Source organism: Dipodomys spectabilis, unplaced genomic scaffold, assembly GCF_019054845.1.
Source record: "Dipodomys spectabilis isolate Male_0828 unplaced genomic scaffold, ASM1905484v1 ptg000032l, whole genome shotgun sequence".
In the NCBI taxonomy this organism is placed as follows: Eukaryota; Metazoa; Chordata; class Mammalia; order Rodentia; family Heteromyidae; genus Dipodomys; species Dipodomys spectabilis.
In genome coordinates, this window is record NW_024870709.1 from 27849794 (window position 1) to 27874611 (window position 24818).

At 34.7% G+C, this 24818-nt stretch overlaps 1 protein-coding gene across 4 annotated transcripts in view; it reads right to left on the minus strand.

Moving 5' to 3' along the window:
• Nucleotides 1-24818, minus strand: part of Cblb (Cbl proto-oncogene B) — a 165322-nt gene that overhangs the window by 27485 nt on the left and 113019 nt on the right. For all 4 annotated transcript variants that reach the window (XM_042676809.1, XM_042676811.1, XM_042676808.1 and 1 more), the window contains exons 10-12: nucleotides 19353-19556; nucleotides 9339-9524; nucleotides 7144-7509 (exon numbers count right to left, since the gene is read on the minus strand). In XM_042676809.1, coding sequence (XP_042532743.1) covers nucleotides 7144-7509; nucleotides 9339-9524; nucleotides 19353-19556 — 756 coding nt within the window. The remainder of the gene's footprint in view (nucleotides 1-7143; nucleotides 7510-9338; nucleotides 9525-19352; nucleotides 19557-24818) is intronic.

The window sequence follows — 24818 nt, forward strand, 5'->3', positions numbered from 1 at the left end:
TTAACAATATGCCCAGAATTCCCTATAGAATTCTTTATAGTTCTTTTCTAATTAATAGACTGAGATAAACAATATAATATATATGATAAAAGATATAACATATATAAAAAACAAAGTATCTATTTACATGTACATACACTAATGCCCATACTTCTGTTCATCTAAGGAGACTGTATTTCTTGATGATGGTTGATGGTTGGAAGATGAAATTTAACATTATTTTATTATAAATTCAATGTGTCAATCTTATGTATTTCACCAGAACAACAATTACTTTAGCTGCCACTAATTGATGAGAAGTTTTTGAGTTAGAAATATTTTGTTTCTTACAAAATCTAAAAACATGCTTGCAAATGTTAGAAAATGAGAGTTTCTCAAATTTATGGGCTGCTAGAATCAAATAAAATATTTCCCATTTAAGTCACACCAATTCAACAAAGGACTCGTCCTATGCCCTGGCACCCTGTTTCAGACATACCATAATTCCAAAGGAAATAAATTCGAGCAACTTATATGCCTCTAAATTAAAAGCACTGGTCCTATCACTCCCCTCTCTTTTTTATTCTTTTTTTCAATTGTAAAAATAGAGTGGTTAAAAAATACAGAGGGGTTGCAGTAACATGAGTAAGGTAATGAGTACATTTCCTATAGAGCATTTGTTTATCCCCTACCATCCCTTTCCTCCCCAACTCCTCAACTCCTCTCCCCTGCAAGTTGTAAAGTTTGTTTTCAACATAGTGTCTTGTACATCTCATTGTTACAATGGGTCAACCTATATCCTTATTTCGGCATTTTGTTATTTCCCTTCCCCTCCCCAAATTAGGAAAAAAATGTATATATAAGATGCAGGACACCAACACCAAATACAGTGAAAACAGGGGTTATACCATGGGGTAAGAACATACAAAAGAAACAAAAAATCACATAGTGCATTATAAATACGTTAAAAACAATAGCAAGAAAGAAAAAACAGTTGTGTCTTTATTTTGGGGTCCATTTCACTTAGCATCATCCTATATGATCATATGTACATAGCTTTTTTGGGGGGGGGATCTGGTCGTGGGGCCTGAACTCTGGGCCTGGGCGCTGTCCCTCACCTCTTCAGCTCAAGGCTAGCGCTCTACCACTTGAGCCACAGCATCACTTCCGGCTTTTTTCTTTTTGCTTATGTGGTGCTGAGGAATCAAACCCAGGGCCTCATGCATGCAAGGCAAGTGCTCTACCACTGAGCCACCTTCTCAGCCCTGTGCATAGCTTTTGACCTTTTCTGCTTGTGTCAGACATATGCTAGTTATTGCAAATAAGGGAAACCATGGGATCTATGTTTCTTTGGGCCTGGCTTACTAAAAGCCCTTTTCTTGTCTATAAAAATCCAGATAACGTCCTGTAGAATTCAAGGTGTTCCATAATTTGTTTCAACACTGCCAAAGCTTTGTTTGGCCTGTCTCTCCCTCTTATGCCCTACACTCCATCAAGACTTGACTTTGTATCACTATACATATTGTGGCACCTGCTTGTTATTTCTTCTTGTCATATTTCCAAACTCAATAAAACACAGCAACTCATTAAAACGATCTATGGCCAGTGACCCTCTTGAAGTGACCTTTTTCTCTGCCTTGCCTTTCAAGTTACACTCTTCTTTCTGGAAATCCTACATATGCTTTTTCATTGCTTAATGTCTTAGTCCCAAGACCTATCATCCTCACTAGACACTACCTCATTCACCTTGAACATTTTAAATACTTTTATAGATGAATTAGTTGGAAGGAATAAGAAAGCAATACTGGAAGTTAGTATTTGGGGGAAGCAATTCAATCTTTCTTGTAATATAAAATATCCTAAAGCTATAGCTTCTATATGTCTTTAGACATCTTATTATTCTAATTTAGCATGTGAAGCTTTTTCTTATGACTCAGAAATCATCTAAAAAGTAATGTTAAAACCTTTGAATTCAGTGCTACACATGCATGATTGTCCTAGTAATGTGGGAACCTTAAGAATAAAAGTGCCAGATCAGCCCTGGCAAGGATTTCTCAAGACTATATGTAAAGGCACACATCTGTCATCTCACTAACAGTGTTAAGTATGAAATAGGAGGATCTCTGTCCAGGAATAGCCTAAGTAAAAAGTGAACCCTTACATCAAAATAATCAGTGCAGCAAAAGGATATGGACTTAGCGGTAAATCACCTCTCTAATAAGCACCGCATCAGCTCTGTGCTTGAAATTGTGAGTTTCCCCAGTATTAAAACAATAAACAAGCAAACAAACTTTCAGAAAATATTTGGGGCTCTTAATTAGAGAAAATATTTCTGTGAAAATTTTATCGCAGTCAAAAAAATTTAAATATTGTAATGAAACTCCAAATACAAATAAGTCACCCATCCTATACTTATAATCCCCTTTCTATTCCACCCAAAACCAGCTATATATTTTATGCTTCAGCCTAAGATTATAAGTGAAACAACTCCTAAAAATTTATAGATAAGTTTAAGTTCACTCATGTAAGCATGTGCCTCTTATCAAAAATAGAGAATGTCACAATCTCAAAAGTGATGAGCATGTGACATAGTTATCTAACAGTTATTTTCAAAAGATTATTATACATAGGGCTTTCTTTTATACAAAGTAATCATAAATAACATGACCAGTTAAAGATACTTTTTAATCACTAAAATTCCAGCAGCATTCTTTATCTTTCAAAGAGTGAAAATAATCATAGTTGGTCTCAATGTTAATATCTAGACATAAGTAGATACATTTTAGGTTTTTATCATATGTTAAAACATCTTAGGGAAACAGTTTCATTTTATATAATTAAAACAAACTAATGACAAAATAACGAAATAAAGCAATTAGTAAGGAATAAAGTTTGTATGGAAAAATTTGAGTATTTCAGACAATAAAATAATTTTCAAATAAACCTTGAACTCTTGTTGTGATTCATATTAATATTAAAGTGCTTCCTTAGTTTTTTTTATGTGTATGAGGCTTTTAGGCCTTGCACTTGCTAGCAGTTGTACCATTTGAGCTACCATCTGCCTTTTTTTTGTTAACTTTAGTTATTTCTTTGCATAGAGTTTTACATCTCCCCCCTCCACCATCCCCTCTCCCGGCCCAGGCCTGATTCAAACCATTATACTACATAAATTAAATTTCCAGACACATATCATAAATCTGACTTCTTGGTCAAGATGGGGTCTTGGCAACTTTTTACAGAGGCTAGCTTTGAACCATGATCTTTATAATCTCCGTCTCCCACATAGCAGGGATTATAGGTACAGGACAGCACATCTAGTTCTTAAGCTAGTTTTATGTGACAGAGAATTTAAATGAGAGCAAGAGCATGCCATGGGCAATTCTTAAACTGAATGACTGCTTTTTTTTCTTCCGATTTCTACAATTAGCAAATGGAATAATTCTAACTTAATTCATTCTTGCTTCCCATACCTTTTACATAGTAGGCAGGCTAATGGGTTTCTCAGACACTTGAAACTGGCAGAGTGCAGATCCAAAGCGGGTAGCCTCATCCCACTTCCAGAGTGGTATTTCAAATGTGCATTTTAGCTATTCCCTAAACTTTCAGAACTGACCTAAACTTTCGGTATCTATAATGAAGTATTACTTCTGTGAAAAAACTAAATCTCAAATATTGACAACGCTAGTTTTAATACTTGCCCAAGACATTCTATTTGCTTACATTTGTAGAAACTCCTAGGTTATGTGATATTAATGTAACAGCTTCCAGATAGCTCTACAAAATTTGTTCTGATGAACACATACACACACACACACACACACACACACACACACAGAGGAGCAGAAATTCTACCCTAGGTATTGCATGCAATGTAAGAATGCACGGCTATCATTTCATTACAACTTTTTCTAAAACCCAAAAAAAACAACCAAAATCACCTTGTAGTCTTCTTTTTCAGATTTCCTTATACAAGTGATCTAATGATCAATGTGTTTAACCTCAATCACTTCACAAGAGAAAAAAAGTTCCATTTTAAAGAAAAAAAATGTTATTCCTTCAGGTAAAGGCCAAGGTTGACACTGGCAAGATGCTAAAAATCTGTTTCCATGCCTGCGTTCCATGCACTTCCTCTCCCTTCCCCTCCCTATGTTTCACCACTATCCAACGACCCCAGCAAACCTCCACTCTTTTGCCCCAGTCACTGATGCAAGTACCTAATCATAGCAACCAAGTTATTGAGCACTTAGCAATCATACACAAGTTGCCGGGATAAATAAGAGGAGAAGAGAGACAAAATATTTTAAAAGGACATGTCAACTGCTAAAAATGTATACTAAGGGTCCAGGTCTAGCTGTCAGATTTTGTTTTATTCTTGAATCCAGAGGTTTAGGAATACAAGTGGTTAGAGACTAAATATTTCCCCAGATATAAAGTGCTATTCTTATTCCATTTTGTAAAGTCAGGAGAGTAAATGGAGTTGCAGGCTGGTGCAGATGAAAAGTTGCTCATATCCACAAGAATAGTGGGCTAGAGCAGGAATGAAATCTGGGTCTGATTCCAGAGTCTGGTAAATAAACTCAAGCCAGGATCACAGAAACTACAGGGTCCTAAATAAACCTAGTTGTGTTGTTACTTCAACCCAGCTTCAAAAGGCTCTCAATAGTAAAATGGGAGGCAGATTAGGCCTCTTTCATTATATGGAAGTTGTGAGACTCTCTGTGGCCTATTAAAAATGGAACCAAGCCTGGCGCTGGTGGGTCACGCCTTTAATCCTAGTTTCTCAGGAGGCTGAGATCTGAGGATCACAGTTCAAAGCCAGTCCAGGTAGGAAAGTCTGTGAGACTCTTATCTCCAATAAACCACTAGAAAACCAGAAGTAGCACTGTGGCTCAAGTGGTAGAGTGCTTGCCTTGAGCTGAGGAGCACAGGGAAAATGCCCAAGCCCAGAGTTGAAGCCCCATGACCAACCAAAAAAAAAAAAGTGGAACCATTTTTCACTCATAAAGACAATAAAAGAAGAGACAGGCTCTGTTTTTATAGCAGTTAATGCATTAGCTATACATAAATCCTTTTTTATATGCTTTTATAAGCTTTTTATAAGTCAAACAACTAGGCTAATTTTTGTAAAACAACATTTCTAGTTGTAACATGAAATTAGCTTTCAGGATATAAACATTATAATTCTAACACACTATATGAGATTTGACCCCAACAAATCTTTTTTTTTGATCGGTCATGGGGTTTGATATCTGGGCCTGGGCGCTGACCCTCAGCTCTTTTGCTCAAGGCTACCGCTCTACCACTTGAGCCACAGCACCACTTCCGGTTTTCTGAGTGGTGTATTAGAGATAAGAGTCTTACAGGCTTTACTGCCCAGGCTGGCTTTGAAACAGGATCCTTAGATCTCAGCCTCCTGAGTAGCTAGGATTACAGGCATGAGCCACCAGTGCCTGGCTTGACCCTAAGAAATCTTAAACAAAATTAAAATTTAGTATTTGGTGAGAGATAAACCTTGAACTTATTAAACACTTTCTGGTAACCTATCTATACTCATAATCAAAACATGAAAATTCACAGGGAAACATTTATGAAGAAACTTTTATAATCATAACTAAATTCATCATTAATATTTTACACTGATAATTAATAACATTAAAAAAACCTTCAGACCTCTAAGACATTGTCACTCCAGTTTTTGAAACTATATCATTCCATAAAAAGATTAACAGCCAAGGTCTTCAGGCTGAAAAAATTCTGTTTTCTATTAACATAGAAACACAGTAAAACATAAAATAATTCTGAAAGAGGTTAAGGAATGTTATTATTTTTTACATGTTTTTGAAGTTGATTCAGAAAATATAGTAACATGGTGCTGAAATACAACCAGTTTGCTCACATTGGAGCTTGCTCCAACACTGGTCACAAGACAAGTTTGATTATATATGTTGGAACATTGTAGATGACAGAAAGGCTGTTTTGAGAATAGCCTCTTCATTTTCAGAAATATTATCAAATTTCTTTTTGACATGCTTGCTATTACATATATATTGCTTCATGACCTTGAAGAAAACCTTAGAAATGCTGATGAGAGTTTCAACACCAAAATGACTCACTAAGAAAGAGTCACAGGAAACCGCTAACACTTTTCCTTTGCTTGAATTGCTTCACTTTAAGGTTCATTCTTTCTATCCTGGCTATCCTTCCATAACGCTGGTATGATTTTATAATATTGTTTATATTGATTACACTGTTATGCAGAGTTTTTATTACAACCATGCCCACACACACACACACACACACACACACACAGAGTACATGGCACATTTAAGACTTCTTCATTGTCCTTGTATATTTTATGAGATGAACTCCCTAACTCCAAAAACATTATATTATTTTCAAGGAATAAGTATGTCCTCTAAAATAATCATTTAAGACTAACAGATATGTAGAGTCATGGCCTCCTTCTGTAAGGGGAAATGATAATAAAATGACCTCAGAGTCAAAACCATCATGGAAGCAAATATCAAAATGATTGCAGTAAGGCTTTGCCAAGAGTCTAAGCAAGATTTCTAAAGTCAATGATTTTGCTGCATATAAACTACAGCAGAGATTACAGGCAAGTACAATTTTCTTCGTGTTTTATGGAGGAAAAGCTTTCTTTGTAAGAGTGAACTGGTTTCAGGATTTTAAGTAGGTGAGAATTTCACTTTATCTGAATAACTTAAGTGTACTTGCCCTACGCGATAACAATTCATGGCATATTTAATTATGCAACTGTTTTTGATCATTGTTAGAACTAAGAACGTTAAGAAAAACAGTGTTGATTCTAACACTAGCAAGTTATTAATGGGAAAAAATTAGCAGGTAAATGAAGAAAGATGAAGTAAATCTCTAGCAAATTGTCTACTGTCTGAACATTAAAATTAAATCATTCCTAGAACCTAAATTCCTAAATCCTTACTGATTTCATTAAAGTTTTATTGAGCTTCTCATTATATATAACTTGGACATCATTAAAGACCTTCAGAAAAGTGGCATACTGGGCAGTTAAAAAAATTAAAAAAAAAAAAAAAAAACACTGAGCAGTATTTCACACTCAACACAACACCTATTAGAACACTTTAAAGAGCAACTCATTCAGTTTCTCTTTTGCATAGGTCTTACCTTGGCTCCTTCTGAAGGCAAATCATGGCGTCTGTGTTTCCGCATAAGCACTGGGTCAGAGCCCATTCTATTGTGCCTTCCATTTGTGTTTGAGCTTGCTGTGATTCCAGGCTTAGGTGAGCCATCCCCCAGGATGCGACAGCTTACCAATGGATTAGTCCCAAACACATCCCTAGGGCACCAGGCTTCAAGAGGCATTGGCTGGTCCCTGGAAGGCACACTTTCCACATGATGGAAGTGTCTGCTCAGTCTGTTGTCAGGTGGAATTGGGGGAGGTCTCTCAGGTGGAGGGGGAGGAGGATCTCTTAAAGGAGGAGGAGGTGCTGGGAGGGGCTTGTCTTGCTTTCTCACCATGCAGGGAGAAGACTAAAGAGACACAAAAGAAGAGAAAAGGAAGAAACAAACAGAAAAAAAAGACATAACTGAAAGTTACACCATATACTGAAATGACTCCTAGACTTCTATATTTATTTTCTAAGTCAAAGTGGCATATTATTAGATTTCTATGTAAATCTTTTAATACATTTATTTTCATCACACATGAAATATTTAGTGAAAAGCTAACATGAATATGATTTTAAGTAGTTGTACAAAGGAGTTGTCATTTAACAAAGCAATGTATGAACACAACACATCTTGATCAATATCAACCCTTTCATTAAGATGTTTTGTAAATATGAGTTTACAAAAACAAATATACTGTAGAAACTATACAGAAAGAAATAGAAGATTAAAGTTACAAAACATTGATGACATTACAATATCTATGGAATCCATTCACATATTTCTGTGCTTAGGAAAAAGAAGAATTCCATTAAGATTAGCATTATTTTACATTTTTTCCACAAAAAGTATATTGCTAATATTTCTGGAAGACAAAAAACATTATTTTTTGTAAATTGCCATATTTATCACTTAAAAATACTGAGACTAATACGAGGCGAAGTTGCTCTGGTGCTTTATTAGTTACTGCTGAACAGTAAAAATCATCAAGTAATGGTGACAAATTATTTACTGAGTAACTCGAATTTTGTGGATTTTTAAAAAGACAATTATTTCAGTTTTTATGAGGAAATATGTAGGAATACACTCCTGAATTGAATATGAACCCTTCATAGCTTTTGATTTTTATTTACATGATTAATCTGAGGAAGTATGCTCTTAATACTAAAAAGTATCAGAGAAATAAAAGAATTGCTGCATGTTTACACTATTCTAAGTCATATCCTAGTAAGTTTTTCATATGAGCTTAAATCAAGTTAAGGGAAAAGCTAGCACTAATAAAATATCTTGCTAAAAAAATAAATAAAATATCTTGCTGATTTTAGATTGTGAAACCTATAATCCAATGGAATTAATTTTTAAAATATGATGTTATGTAAAGTATAATAGGTCCTAATAAATTTGAAAAAAAGAATCCACATAAAACTAAAACAAACTGTTGGCTTGAATTTATGATTAGTTATGTCTTTAATATTAAACAGTAATGTAATTACTTTGCAAATATTGTAATTCATTGTAATTAATTCCTACAGGTATCAAAAGTACACATAATTCTCTCTCTGAGTCACCTTGAAACATGGGTGATAATTTATCATACCTTAAACCCTTATGCAAAAAATACCCCCTTCGCATTTTTCTTGTCATGATATTATGAAACTGAGTATAAAATACCATTTGATAACAGCATGCAAATTCTATTAATGCATATAATGACCTTTTAAATCTACTTTATAGAATAACTATACTTATGCTGCCATTTGAGTAAATCAGGAGCTACAGATATGCTCTCTCTGAATAGTTATACAATAATTATAGTAATAAAAGAAGAAGTAGGGGTAGCCAGGAGCCGGTGGCCTGTAATCCTAGCTACACAGGAGGCTGAGATCTGAGGATCATGGTTCAAAGCCAGCCCAGGCAGGAAAGTCCATGAGACTCTTATCTCCAATAAACCACTAGACAACTAGAAGCGGTGTTATGGCTCAAGTGGTAGAGCACTGGCCATGAGGTGAAGAGGGCAGGGACAGCGGCCAAGCCCAGAGTTCAAGCCCCACGACCAACCAAAAAAAAAAAAGGAGTAGGATAGTGTGTTTAACATCAACAAAATGAGAAGCTCATCAAAGTTGTTCATAAAACCACAAGAAATAGGGATTCTAGAAGGATATGATCATTGTTGTGTAATAGGACAGACTTACCTTTGGTGAACCAGTTGGGCTGCCACAGGGAGATCGGACGATGCCTTTCTGAATTAGATCCAGGCGAGGAGGCACTGGAGGCAGGCTGAGATGTGGAACCTGCAGAGGATCTGTCTGGGGTTTTCTTCTCTGAGCAAGAGGGGAAGATCCTGGTGAGGTGACTGGTGAGTTCTGCCTGTCAGCGCACTACAACAGAAAGCCACAAAGATGCCACTGTGTGCTAGATGCTCATGGCTTCAGTTCAGGCCTCTCATTTCTTATGGAGTTGTTTGGTTTGCATAAGGAATGTGTTACTGTATAGCTTTTAGATGTAAACTCTGAATAACAGATGCGAGAGTGCATATTGTCTCTCAAGGGTAATATTACAAAATGAACAGACAGATAGGCTTCCACTACACGTAGCAGAAAGAGAACAGGAAAAGGAACAAGAATCAGGGCAAACAACCCAAAATGACATTTCTAAAGAAACTGATGTACCTGGGTAAGGTACAGCATGCCTGTAAGCCTAGCTACTAGTGTGGCTAAGACTGGGAAGACTGAGATTTGAGGCCAGCCTGGGGAAAATGTCTGACAGAACCTCATGTGAGCCAACAATAGCTGGGGATTGTGGCATAGAATATCATCTCAGCTTCACAGGGAGTATATAAACAGGAGGATCATTTTCCAGGCTAGCTCTCAGAATAAATACAAAACTCTATCTCAAAAAAACACCATAAAGGTCTGGTGGTATATCGCAAATGGCAGAGTACCTGCCCAGCAAGCACAAGGCCCTAAACTGAAATCTCAGTACTACCAAAACAAAAAAGAAGAAAAAGAAGAGGAGGAAGAGAAAGAGGAGGAGGAGGAGGAGAGGGGGAGGTGGGAGAGGAGGAGGAGGGAGAGTAGGAAATGAGGGGGAAAGGAATGAAGGAGAAAGAGAAAAAGAAAAGGGAAGAGGCCATCTATGGTATCCTATGAAGAGGCCAGAAGCTACCTAAAGTAGTAATACATATTGCTCCTGGTTATCTAGATTATAAAATATTCTGACACTTCAAGAATTCTAAAACTTAGAAACATTTTCTACTACCTAGTAAAGTCAATTTTCCTACCTAATTAAATCAATTAAATTAAATTAATTAAATAGAATAAATGAATATTTAGAATAAGTTTTAAGTCAAAATATTTTGTGTATACATTCACATTTTAAAAAATCCCAATTAAATGTTTATTCTTTAAACAATATAGAAAAGTAAACTTCTGTTAAAATCAATGACTTTCTATGCTGCTATAAATATTCCTTTATTGATAAAACAACATAAAAAAGCAAGTAACAAGTATTTTTTTTAACTGTAGGTTTCGAGCATACTAATTCTGTGGAAGTTTTGAGTTCTATGTATGTGTTTAATGTGCATAGCCTGATTGCTATTTGGTATAAAAACTATGGTAGTTACTCAAATAGCCTGACTAGAATAAGCAGGATACTGTTTGAAATACCAGACAGTTTCCTTTCCAGGGCTAAATTACTTAGCTCTTTGAAGATTCAGACTTGACTTTTATAACCTCCTACATTCATTTATCATGTTTGATATTCATCTGTTTCTGAATTCAGTAATCATTTATAGTTCTAAGTGTGCCTTTAAGCCTTTTCCTTCTAATATTATTCAGTGTTACAAAAAGCAGTTGATGTCACTACTGGACAAGTAGCAGCACTGAATTCTGACAGCATCTGATCTGGAAGGTGATAACAGATTCACACTCACATCCACACTAAGAAATACTATGTAAAACACTGTCCCAATTAACTCAAATTCATAATTTATTCAGGCTTCCTTATTGTGTATTTAATATCCTTTTTCTTAATCAGACACACTTTTAGAGTACTATTAGTTGTAGTTTTCATAACCCCCTGGCTTACTTCTTAATTTTTTTAACTTTAATTTTGATGATTTTGCTTTTGTGATTTATTGTGACAATTGATTTCAATGGCCTTGACAACTTCATGTTCTATTGACCAGACATGTTACAGAATGCTCCTTTATTGGGATTTGACTACTGTTTTCTTTTTTTTTTTTTTTTGGGTCCGGTCGTGGGGCCTGAACTCTGGGCCTGGGCGCTGTCCCTCAGCTCTTCAGCTCAAGGCTAGCGCTCTACCACTTGAGCCACAGCGCCACTTCTGGCATTTTTCTTTTTGCTTATGTGGTGCTGAGGAATCGAACCCAGGGCCTCGAGCATGCAAGGCAAGCGCTCTACCACTGAGCCACCTTCCCAGCCCCTACTGTTTTCTTATGATTAAGTTTCTGGGGAAAATACCATAGAAATAGCCATTTTGATCACATCATAGCTGGGGTTCATATTGCTGATAGTGACTTTGATTAACTGCCTGAGGTATTCAGTGTTTCTCACGTTTCTTTGCTGTTGATTTCTTCTTCTTTGTTGTATTCTTTGCTGTAGTGTATTCTTTGCCAGGAAGTCACTGTATAGCCCACACTTAGTTGTTTTTTTTTTTAAATAAATTTGAATGACTACCAGGTATATAACCAAAGGAAATGAATCATTATATGGAAAAGACACCCACGCTCCCTTCTGTATTACACTACTATTCAAAATAGCCAGGATATGGAACAAAACAATATATTCAGCAACAGAGGAGAAGATCAAGAAAATGTAAAGTGTACATAATGAAATCTTATTAGTCATAACAAGGCATGGAATACTATCACTCTGGAACATGGACAGAAAATTAGGCAAGTGAAATAAATTAAGAAAAACATTGCTTGTTCTCACTCATTCATTCATGAGGAGCTACAGAAGTTGAGGGTAGAATAGTGGTCATGAGAACGTAAGTGTATATGGCAAGGGGTTAGAGACAGCGTAAATGTGTACCAAACTGCAGGTGGTAGGAAGAATCAAAACTAACGTTTCATAATGTGTAACCAGTTAATTCAAAATAACAAAAGAGTTTAAAGATTCCTCCAAAACAGAAATCACAAATGTGCAAAGACATGGAGATGCTAATTAACTTGATTTGATAATTCTACATTGGAAACATGTAGTTAAATATAATTACACATAATTTTATGCAACAATTTCTAAAAATGTTTTTCTTAGTTTTGTGATAGTTCATCGATTTCTTAGCATGGTACGATTTTTAATATTTCATAAGTGGTTACTAAAGCTGGAAAAGTAGAATCTCTTCCATTGCAAACTGGTTTTTGTTCAGCTGGTGAGTAGTGTAACACTCTTACCCTTTCCTTTATTTTTTTATTTTTGTTTTTGTCAGCCATGGGGCTTGAACTCTGGGCCTGGGTGCTATCCCTGAGCTCTTCAGCTCAAGGTGAACACTCTACCACTTGAGCCACAGTGCTACTTCCCCTTTATTTTTCAGTTAGTATCTTGTGCTACTTTTGTCTAGAATAGAGTGGACATGCATCCTCCTGCTGGGATGACAAATGCATGCCACCACACCTGGCTTTGACAGAATTCTTCTCGTGTCGAATAAGATACTAATGACTAGTATAATACATATAGGAATAATTTTAGCACAAAATCCTCAGAGAAAAGGGCCCAAGAAGTAGTTAAAAACCCATCACCACACACTTCGCAATTACTGATAATAAGGAAGGATACATTCTCTTTTAGTCACTCTTCATTTTATCCACACCTTTAAAAAATGCCTTTATATATGCCTTAATAAGATCCATTATTATGGAAATGGCAAAATATTTGGTAAGAAAGTAGCCAGGCTATTATAAAAACTGGACAGGAGAGAAATCTCTCAAATTACTAGACAGAGGAGAGTTCTGACAATCCCAGAGATAATCAAAGTCAGCTTTATAATGGTGAGATTTTTTACTTAATGAATTTTTATTACTGAGTAAGGTAGACACATGTATTATAATTAGGAGGATGAAAATACCTAGTCAATGTTTCCCCAAACTTCATGGACATGAAATGATTGATAGTCTTTTATCAAATAAAGCAAAATAGCCTAAGTATACTTTTCCTTGCTGCTGTTTATTTTCATTTGTTACTAATTTGTAAACTCCAAAAAATCAAAAGCATTTAAAATATCACATACAGACTGTTATGAGAAGGCATATACCATAGTAATACTTACACAGCAACCAAACATCCACATATACTTATAGTTCTATAAAAGGGAATTTCTAATGTTATCTATTTTGGAATATCTCTACCATTAGTTTCTTTCAGTTAATAAACAAAATGTGATATAACACATGTAGTATACATGAAATAAAATTACTTCCTGCTTATTCACACAATGTTCCCAAACACCTTAATCTATAAATATTTACAAAGAAATTCTGAGCAAGATTGAAATCGTCTCTCACAGGTAAGAGTTCTATTGCAAAGTTTTTCTTATTAAAGAATATAGGCACTTTGGTTCTTTCTGAGAACAGAGACCATTTGATTTGATGTGTTTTAAAATGAACTAATATCTTTGTTTCCTTAAGTTACTTCTGGAAATTTTTCAAATATTACAAATTAAAAGTAATAAAGAAAAATGAAGGGTTACAAAGTTGGAATGGATAACTACTAAATGATATGAGAGGTAATTTAATTTTTGATGAACAGTATTGTCCATGAGGTCTGCTCTAGAGGAATATAGTGTCACACATGGTAACAACCCCAAGGGCAGTTCTCTATTAAAGTAATAAATATTGCTCATCACATGGGGGTATTCTGTTGCTCCTTGAAATACTTATAAAGGGTGAAGCTGGATTTCCGACCTGTGACTAGACACTATAACCTTGAAATCTGTTTGAAGTTTCATATTTAATTTTAAACATTTAGAAGACTTTTTCATCCTGATCCAAATACATATGTGATTCTAATTTCAATTTGTTCCCCTTCATTCATGCAACTCATCCCTAAATCTTGTACAAAATCTAAGCTTCCAGAAATATGTTGTATTGACTGGGATAGCTTCTTATGCCCTTTGGTTCACTCAGCTGCATAAGTAATTTTGAAAAGTCAGGGAAGGGTGACATATAATTCAGAAGTATTTCCATAAAAATGGCAGAGAAACAAGAACTTTGTGGGAATTAAAGGAATAAATTTTAGTCACTGAAAAAGTGCCTTCATGTGAAACCCTTTATTGCTCCCCAAATACCAGGTAAAGCTGATTTGAACAAAAAGCAATTACTATGTGGCAACTTTACTTCTTAAGGTTCTTCTCTCTAACTTTAGAGAATTCTTAATCATTTACACTTATGTATAGCACAGAAAACAAGTACAGTGTAAATTACATCATGGGCATGGGTAAGCAGGAAGTTACTTTGATGCAATCATTCAATGAAACCATAACTATGCAAACAAGATATTTAAAAAAAAAAAACAACCAATTGCTTTCTAAACAAATACAGTTTTGTTGTCTAATCCTTTTAAAATAGAATGAAAAATAGCATGAAAAATAGCAATATCTAAAAGAAAAACCTTTTTGTAGCTCTCTCAAAAACAATGATTATTTTTATAAAAATATCTTAGACATTTTAATTTGTAATATATGAAAATAATGTAATAGCAACAAATACTTAGCTTTTTTTTTATTTATTTTTTATTATTTTGCCAGTCCTGGGCTTGAACTCAGGGCCTGGGCACTGTCCCTGAGCTTCTTTTGCTCAAGCCTAGCACTCTACCCCTTGAGCCACAATGCCATTTCCAGCTTTTTCTGTTTATGTGGTACTGAGGAATCGAACCCAGGACTTCATGCTGAGCCACATTCCCAGCCCTGGTAGCTTTTACTACATATCAAAATTATTATGATGACTTTGCATGAATTAAGTCCTATATTTAACCTTAGCGCCAAAGGGTACATACTGCATGGTTCCAAACCTAGATAGGAACTGAGGTAGAATGACTCAGTATTATTTCAGAACAGTAAAGTTAAAAACAGTGCCACCGCTGATCACTCAGCAAATCTTTTCTCCGGAGCCTACACAGAATTATGTGACTCTCTGAGAATGGAGAAGGCTCAGACCCTCTCCCTCAAGAAGCTGACTGCTAGGAAAGGTAGATTCCACACTAAGTACAAGAGTACAAGTGCTGTACTATGCTGTATATTCAAGCTCTAACATGGACTCTGCTTGTATCATTAGAACCTAAATAAAATACATAAAAGGCAGTACCTTCATAAAAAAAAAAACTACAAAACACTGTCGTTTGTATGTATAAATCCTTTCCTAGGTCTTTTTTTATAATTTTTATTTTTTATAATCTTTTATAAAATTATAATTAGGAAAAGCAATAATTAGATGACACAGTTATTAATGAGCAATACATTTCATTTTACAAAGGAAACACTAAGATAATCTAGAAAGACAGAAAAGAATAATTTCCTCCAACTCTAGTCATACTATTTTCAGTCTAATATACTGTCATTTATTAAGATTTATAAAAGTTGTTTTAGAAAAATGTAATATTTAAGACAATAGGAATTATTTTACATCTATTCATAGTTCAACCTATCAATGTTTTATATATTAATTCTTGTTGATTTTATATTTAATTTATGTATTTGCTGATTAATATGCCCTGAAAACGTAACTATCAACAAACTATTAAGAATCCCCATGCAGTTTGGCAAAAGGATGCAAATCTCTATTTGGCAAAAGATACTTTTCCTTAGCTCTGGTCTGATTGAACTAAGGGAAGGCTGTGGTATTCTCAGCAACCACACTTGAATTTCCTTTGACAGCTCACATCAGATCCACTTATCCTGGAAATCTGAATTCACATAATGGTATAGATTTAGGCAAAATCTAAAATATGTGGTTAATGCCATTAATTTCCTTCCATCTAAGAAGGCACCACAGCTCAGGGTTTCAAAGACTTGTATTTGCTTCTGTGAAGAGTAACATTAATATACTTAATTAATAAAAGGAATAATAAAAAAATACATTCTATATGTTCAGTATGCACAGGATATCACCATGGTAACAAGAAAACACAATCAGACCTCTACAGTGTGATAGATGGATTATTAATTTACAGAATGCAATAAGCTTAAGATAGGCAGAAATATTTTCACAATTTAGTCATCAATGAGCTCATAAAAGATAAGAAAAGTAGTATTTTGAAAAAGCAGATTAAAAAATGAGTTATTCCCCTAGACAATGACTGATAGTCACTCTTGGAGCTGAGAAAATGAAATAAAGTAAATGAGTGGTCTGAGTTGAATGAATAAGGCAATAAAATGATTATAAAACACAGAGGAAATTCATATAGAAGAGCTACTATGTTGAAATTACCATAGGATATTTATTCATTTATCCTATAAAACAGTACTAGATAAAAACCTCAGTTTGATGTATACACACACACACACACACACACACACACACACACACACATTTTCAGATTGGAACAGAAAGAAAAAGATGCCTAAGTTCTGATCACTACCCTCAAGGAATAGGTACACAAATAAGCATACTTTGACTCAGTGAGTAAATATCCCCTGCATTTAAGTACCAAAGAGCATGATGTTAACTCAGATATTCATGCCTTAACAATGAATAGCTAATAGAGAAAACAGTCCTCTAAATAGTACCTATGAACATAATGAATAGGAACATAATATCACAGTATTACATTCCTAATTATTCAAATAATTTATGTATACATCAATACAAAATTAAGGTTCTATTAAAAATTAAATGTCAGCTATTAAAAAAATACTACAAAAGTCAAAATCTATCTAAGCAGCCAGAGGCAAATAAATGGACATAATGACTATAAAAAAAAAAATCACTCCTCCACTTACAAATTCCCTCAAGTTCTTTAAATTTCTGCAGTTTCTAACTGCCATAAGGAGGGTGTAACACTTTCATAAAAGCTTTATTAAGTGACACAAGCCACTGAAGTGTGACTGCTGGGTCAAAAAAGCCTGAGCAGATCCTCTTCTCTTGATCAGGTAAACAACGGAGAAGATTAATATGAAAATGTCTCAGTCTCCTGAGAGGAAGTTTACCAGCTGCCAGGGAGAAGAAAGCAAGGAAGGCCTAAGGCCAAGATGAAGGATCAAGCCCGCTCACCTCAGTCACCTGGGTACTGGGATTCTTAGTGCCTCCTTTCTACTGTAAGAGCCACTACTACTAAGAGAGGCCCAAGCTTTCCCTAACTCAATGCAGAGGCCAAGACCACAACTTTCCTCAAACTCACAGTCTATTTCTTTTTAAATTTTCTCCAAGCAATAAAGTATACAACGTTCTTGAAAGAATTGCTCGTAAAACTTTAGCCTCTGTCTCTATATCAAATAGTGAAAGAAAATCTATTTAGTAAAGAAAATTGAGATGATATTTTCCTAGATAGAAAGCATTTCTCCCTAGGTCTTTGAACTACTGGGCTGTTGTGATTTTGAAACACTTTACTCCCTATTACCCACACATTCAAAAAAAAAAAGAAAAGAAAAAAAAATTCTTTAAATATGCACTGTGTCTTACACTAGATTACAACCTCTTCTTAAAGGGCTAAATAGGAAATTATGCAAGTACTTATAGAATCAGTTAAATGTACACTGTTTAGGTGTTCCATTTTTGTTGGTTTATATAAAAAAAAGGTCCAGGGTGCTTATATGTTTATTAAATGTAGAGCTTATATATATATATATATATATATATATATATATATATATATATATATATACATATATATATATATATACATATATATATATATATATATATATAATTGTTATTTCACAGAAAAAAAAGGGCCATGAATCAGTAAAAATCTACATTGGTAGCTTACTGCCTTACTCTCCCAATGACTGGGGGGAAGTATTATGTTTTGCATCTTTTAGATAAGGAAATGGGCTCAGAGTAGACATGTGACTGGTATATATTACTGGGTTGTGAAGCAGGAATTGACAAATGACAAAGTAGTGTCTCTACTACTTCAAATATGCTCTACCACACACATGAAGAGGTGAAATGATTCCTAGTCACAGATGATACAGTGTAGTCTGGGACATTTATCACACAACATTAATTTTAATTAATACTGAGAATAAAACAAAAACATTAAGTTTAAGTGACCCAACATTGCCTTTGGTTATTAAATTCTTGATCTGATTCATTCATCCACATTTCTCTTGTTTTTGTTTTTGTTTTTTTTTTTACAGAAGAGGAAACTGAGAAATAAAAAAGTTAGGAAATTGCCTGAGATTGCAGTATTGCTCTATACCAGAACTGGTACTTTACTCTAGGTCTTCTTATAGTCTTTGTGCTTGTGGGCATTTTAGATCACATCTGGCTCAGAGAAGTCTAGGTACAGCCACATTTCCAGTTTGTAACTGGCATTCTGGTTCACTTCACAGTTTTCACAGTCCTGTGAACTTGGTTATGCAAATATCAAAGGGCAGTAATAGCTATTTTTGATCAACTAATAAGGTCTATTCTCTGAACTAGCTAGTTTGAAGAGAAAACTTCAGAATATGATAAGTTTACAAAGATAAGTCTCTTGTGATCTCTTAGAAACAAAGATTTAATATATCCTAGTAAGAAAACAATTCCAACACACATTCTAGCCTTAATAAAAATACATCAGGCTCAGTTTTACCTTTTTTTTTTTTTTTTTTGGTCCGGTCGTGGGGCCTGAACTCTGGGCCTGAGTGCTGTCCCTCAGCTCTTCAGCTCAAGGCTAGTGCTCTACCACTTGAGCCACAGCGCCACTTCCGGCTTTTTTCTTTTTGCTTATGTGGTGCTGAGGAATCGAACCCAGGGCCTTGAGCATGCAAGGCAAGCGCTCTACCACTGAGCCACCTTCCCAGCCCAGTTTTACCATTTTTAAATTTGATAAAAATCCTTGGTTAAATTTTTCTTTACAGATGAGTTGTCCGGTCTTAGAGGCTTGATTCCACTCTGCTCCTTCTCATCATTCAGTATATAGACTGTTCTTCTATCATTTAATAAGCTTAAGAAAACTGCCATTTGCACTCAGCCATACTCCTTTTGGTAACAGTGCATTTTCATGTCTTCTCACCATCCTATCTAATGTCATGATTTCTAGTTTTACCTTTCGAACATTGGCCAGCCGATTCATCATCAATGACTCCTCCCTATCATCATCATCATCTAGGTCCAGCATTGGCATCCCAAAGGGGTCAATGATGCTGCAGCACCTGGAGCCTTCGTCTCGAGGATCAAAGGGGTCCACGATTATGGGCTCCGTTCCTTTTATTTCACAACGACAGAAAGGGCAGCCCTGGCCATCAGACTCCTAAACAAATAGAAAATACAGATTGATCCTTGTTTATGCCTAATAGAGCAGTATCAATATCCAACATGTATACAAAGTTGTAACACACTGTAGAGTGGATAGAAGTGGGGGAAGACAGGGCTTGATGACATAGGAGAGATACAATAGGAAGTTCAAAAATACAAATAAACTAAGAATTTCAAATTTACCAAGGAGTTTCTTATGAAAAATATTTTGATTTATCAAAGGAGCTTAACTCTTCATTTCCCTGAAAGTTCATTCAGAAACCTAGAGCTATTTACTACCGTTCTGTTTCTGCATGGTAGCCTGAAAATATAGTACAGTTAAAAAAATTCAAATCCATAAAATCATTTCAAGGGTGAGATGGAATAAATTATATCAAGTAAGGATCAAAAAGAGATGTTATCCTAAGAAAGAACCATCTCATGGTGGTAAGTCATGTCTATAATCTCAACCAGTCATCAGGATAAGGAGACTGCAAGCATGGCAGTTTGAGGCCACCCAGGATAAAACATTACTGAAACTATCTCAATAAATGAGGCATTGTGGTGTATGTCTTTAGTTCCAGTTATGGCCAGAGGCATTAGGTGCAAAGAACATGATCTGAGGCCATTCTCAAACAAACAAAAAAACAAAAACAAAACAAAAAACAAACAAAAATGAGAAAAAAAAATAATGAACTGAAACTGGGGCTGGAGTGATAAAGTACCTTACTAGAAAGTTTGCCGAGTGTTCAAATTTCAACCCTACACGAGAACAGAACAGAACAGAACAGAAAGGAAAAGAAAGGGAAAAAAGGAAGGGAAGGGAAGGGAAGGGAAGGGAAGGGGAAGACAAACAGAAAGAGAATGGAAGGGGAGAGGAGGGAAGGGGAGGAGAAGAGAGTTGGAATTGGAGGGGAAGAAAGGGGAAGGGAAGGGAAGAAACAATCTCATACTAGACTCTGAACTGGGCCCTCCACTTGGATTAATGGGAAATTTATGAACTCCCTGCCTTAGGTCATGCTTGAGTCAAAGGTAAAATTATTATTTTTTGTACTCTTCTGATTGAATAATCATATTTCTGATTAATCAAATTAAATATCTCCATTGCTGTGTAAATTGTCAAAAAAAGAAAATGAATACCTCTGCGATTACTTAATGAACAGCAATGACAACAGTCTCATATTCCCATGCTTTAATATAACACGAAGAAAAATTTGGTAAAGTACAGTTGTTCAACTAAGGCACAATGAAGAATGCAGACCGGCTTTGATGTTACTACCACACATGTGTAGGTCTGATGGATTCATAACACCTTAAATATTATTTGGCCCACATTTTCTTACATGATCAAGCTAAGACCAAGTTCTTCTATTTTAGGTAACCTCTTTACACTGTAAATTTCAATATGGTAATAGTACTTAAGGAAAATGGGGTAAATATTTAAAGAAATTTAACCTTCATTTTACCTTCCAATAACATATTATATTCATAAATTGCTTTGTTAAATGGCAGCTCCTTGGTACAACTACTTAAAATAATGTGAAAAAATTTAAAGTACTTAATATATGTTATCAACTAGGCAAAATCTTCTTACTGTGTATAAAAGGGATCTAAATTGGGTGCATTATGGAATTTTCTAACAAATTTACATTCTATGAGGGACTTCAGGCACTTTCAAAAATCTAGTTCTTTGAACATGTATAAGCTGTGAGTAAGCTCATGTTCTCTCTTTTTTTTAAAAGGAAAATGGAAAGCAGTTTCTTGAGTCCCAAGTGGATATTTGGTAAATGTTCATGTAAATACTTTTAAAATTACTTTAGAAAATTTAAAACATATACATTAAAGAGAAATGATTAATGAATCTCTACATACCACCAATTATCAATAATCAACTATGCCTAGTTTCTTTTTTTTTTGGGGGGGGGGCTAGTTTCTTTTATGCCCTCACTACTCCCTCCACTTTTAGGTTATTTTGAAACAAATCCTACATTTTACATAAATTCATCCACAAATAATTTTGCATGTGTAGCGACATATGACACACTTTTTAGAACCTGACAACCCTACAACTATTATAACTATGAATTATTATACTCAATTTCAATCAGGAGATCTAAATATTGTTTAATGCAATGCCCATAATGTATCATCTACTTATCAGGCACCAGAGGTTTCTCTTGAAACTTCCAATGTTAATTACATGTTGTTTGGTTAAGGAAGACTTCTAATTTATTCCAGCTATTTCCTCATAAAAGTAATTGAACGACTTTACTTTTAAAGAAGAAAGACTTGGTAAAAGGTACTAACAGTGTCTTGACAATCTAAGAAAAAGACTAAGACTGGTTCATCTAAAACCGAATTACCACCCCAATAATTTAATGTTATTTAAATTTCTGACGTGTTCCAGCAGGTATTATAAATATCACAAGAGTTATTTTCTGCAAAATTATAGCTGTTGTTGAGAGTTTACACTACACACAGGTCAACAAACAGGTATAATGAATACTTCTTTTAATTTACAAATAGATCACACTGTCTGTCTTCTTACTGGTACCCATCACTCTTTCTTTATAAACTGACTATAGTCATATGCAAAGTAGCAATCCTACAAATTTTCAAATGCTGCTTTGGTTATACTACCCAAGTTTCTGTTATAGTGTTCATTGAATACATATGAGGAATGTCTACAATACACATATAACTCTTCAAGATTATGCCTCAATATTTAAAATAATGTTTTTGTCAATGTATATTTCACTCAAGACCAACCAGTAGATGTTAATGAGGAAAGATCAATGAATAAATCCTTTCTCTGGTCTCCAAAATATTTACATCTTGTGAATATTAAGAGGAACTAATTAAGACTTCTTCTATTTTAATTGACTCAGTAGCTTTCACTTCCTCATATAAGAGGTATTTCCAAATTAAAGGACCTCAAAGTGATCAGAGAATATTAATGGACATCTGGAAACTTACCTATGTAATATACTCATGATAATGCAATCCAGACTCACATTCCAAACGTTAATTGTGTAAGCTGATAATACTATACATAAATGTAACTTTAGGTCATCTAAAAGTAAATTAGCTGTGACAGAAAGTGGGAAGAAATAAACTTTCAAAAGACAAGTTTTCCTACTCTCAAAATAGTATTGTAAGAAAAACTAATTAAATACCACCAATACGAGTTAATCATCACCACCATCAAATACATGAATTTGACCAAAATACATTACATACATTGTAAATATCACAATGTAGTCACCTAGTTCTTTCAATAGTTGATTGGAGGTAATAAAAATTAACATAAGTAAAAAGTACTATTTAATTAAATATAGATAGTACAATAGATTTGCATGAAACATGATTACAAGATGCAAAGAGTGCATGCTTACATGTACAGTATACATGGGGGACTGGAAGGCATATGTTCAGCCTCATGCATCTCATTTGCTTGGAGCACATTTTATAATTTCCTATGGTAGATGAGCACGTGTATGTTTTTCCTCATCAGTTAATTCTCTATTACTTTTCTGTATTTTATTTGATAATCTAGAGTTACTTTAAGTAACTTTACGAGCACAGTAATTATATTCCTAAAATCATATAAACAGGTAGACTAAGAGTAGAGTGAGTCTATAGTAGGCATTTTCAGAGCATAGCATTGCCCACAGGTATTCCATAGCTTCTTGTTGAATGAAAGAGTAAATAGCAGCTGAAGGCTGAGGCTAAATGCACCATAAGGAAGAGATTTCATTTTGATGCTATCTCTTAATGGATATGGGAGGAAAACACCTGTGAGTCTAGACTCACTTCTGGCTTTGACTTAGTAGATCTATTAAAACATGTACTGTGAACCAAAAAAAAAAAGACACAACATTCTTAATATGACTGACACTGTGTGACACTAGATCATTCATTGCATCTTAATTGCAAGGTATAATGACATAATGAAGAATTCAAGGAATATTATGTCTATTATAATGACTAATGATTAAATGGAATAAGCCAGGCTACTTAGTACATGACTATAATTCCAGGTACTGGCAAGGTAAAGGCAAGAGAAAGAAGAATTTGAAGATAGTCTAGATAAAGTTAGTGAGACTTTATCTCAAATAAAAGAAGAGCAAGGTTGGGGGAGGGGATAATATATTGATTGAGTGGTAAAATATGTGCCTAGAACGTAAATTTAGTCTTTTGTATCACAAACAAGAACATAGCATTTGTCTTCCTAAGAATGCTTTGAAGTGGGGAGTCCATCAGTGTGAGTCATAAGACTCAGAGTCAATCATTTCCTTAGATTTGTCTCCTTTTCATAAAGTTTTGGAAAACTCGTTTCTCTCATCACTCCTCAAATGAGAGAGGACTCCTACCTTTTTATCGTGCTTAGAGAAAAATATAACTTGGATTCAAAGCAGAAATATCAACTTCCAGCATTCTGAAAGGAAAGGAGAATGTGGAAGGGTAGTTGCTTTTGAGGAAAGATACCAAAAAACATTATTTATTTGTCTTAAATGTGATGACTTGAGCTTGCTTCTTACATCTTTTAGCCAACTTCTCAGTATTTCTTGTTAATAGTACTGCTGAAGAGAGGCCATCCATAAATCTAATAATATATATTATTAAAATCAGAGTTCATGGATTTTCTTCTGCTGAGTTTTTTGAGAACTAGGACTTTGGAACTTTAAAGTATTTTGGAGAAATGTCAAGAAAGTATAACAATCAGAGGGAAAAAAATCAATTTCATTTTTAATTGAATCAAAATCCCTGGCAGTAATTCAAAACATGGCTCCATAATTAATTTTTGTTTTGCATAGAAATTCGGAAGAACTCAGTTTGGACTTTATGCCATTCAGGAGCTCAGGTCATTTTCAGGTTAAAGCAGACACTGAATATTTTAGGTAAGGAAGCTGTGGGGAAGGCAATGAAGATAAATATTTTGTTAATACCCCATTACTATGTGGAACTGAAAGAACCCTTCTCAAGCTTTATTAACCAAGGATAAAAGAAAGAAGTTCCATACCACAGTTAGGCTGCTTCAGAGGATGCCCTTAGAAATGTGATTATTTGACTTGCTTGAGTATTCTGTACAAACTCTACATGCTTACTTATTAAATAACACATGTTTCAGAAGGAGATAAAAGGCATCTGACACCTTTTTTGGGGGGGAGGGTGAGGATAACTAATGGACCATTATGACAGCAATTAAAGAGTTACCACTTATGGCCTGTAACAACTAACTGACACTGCTGCCCTTCTTAGGTTTTTCTGTTAATTA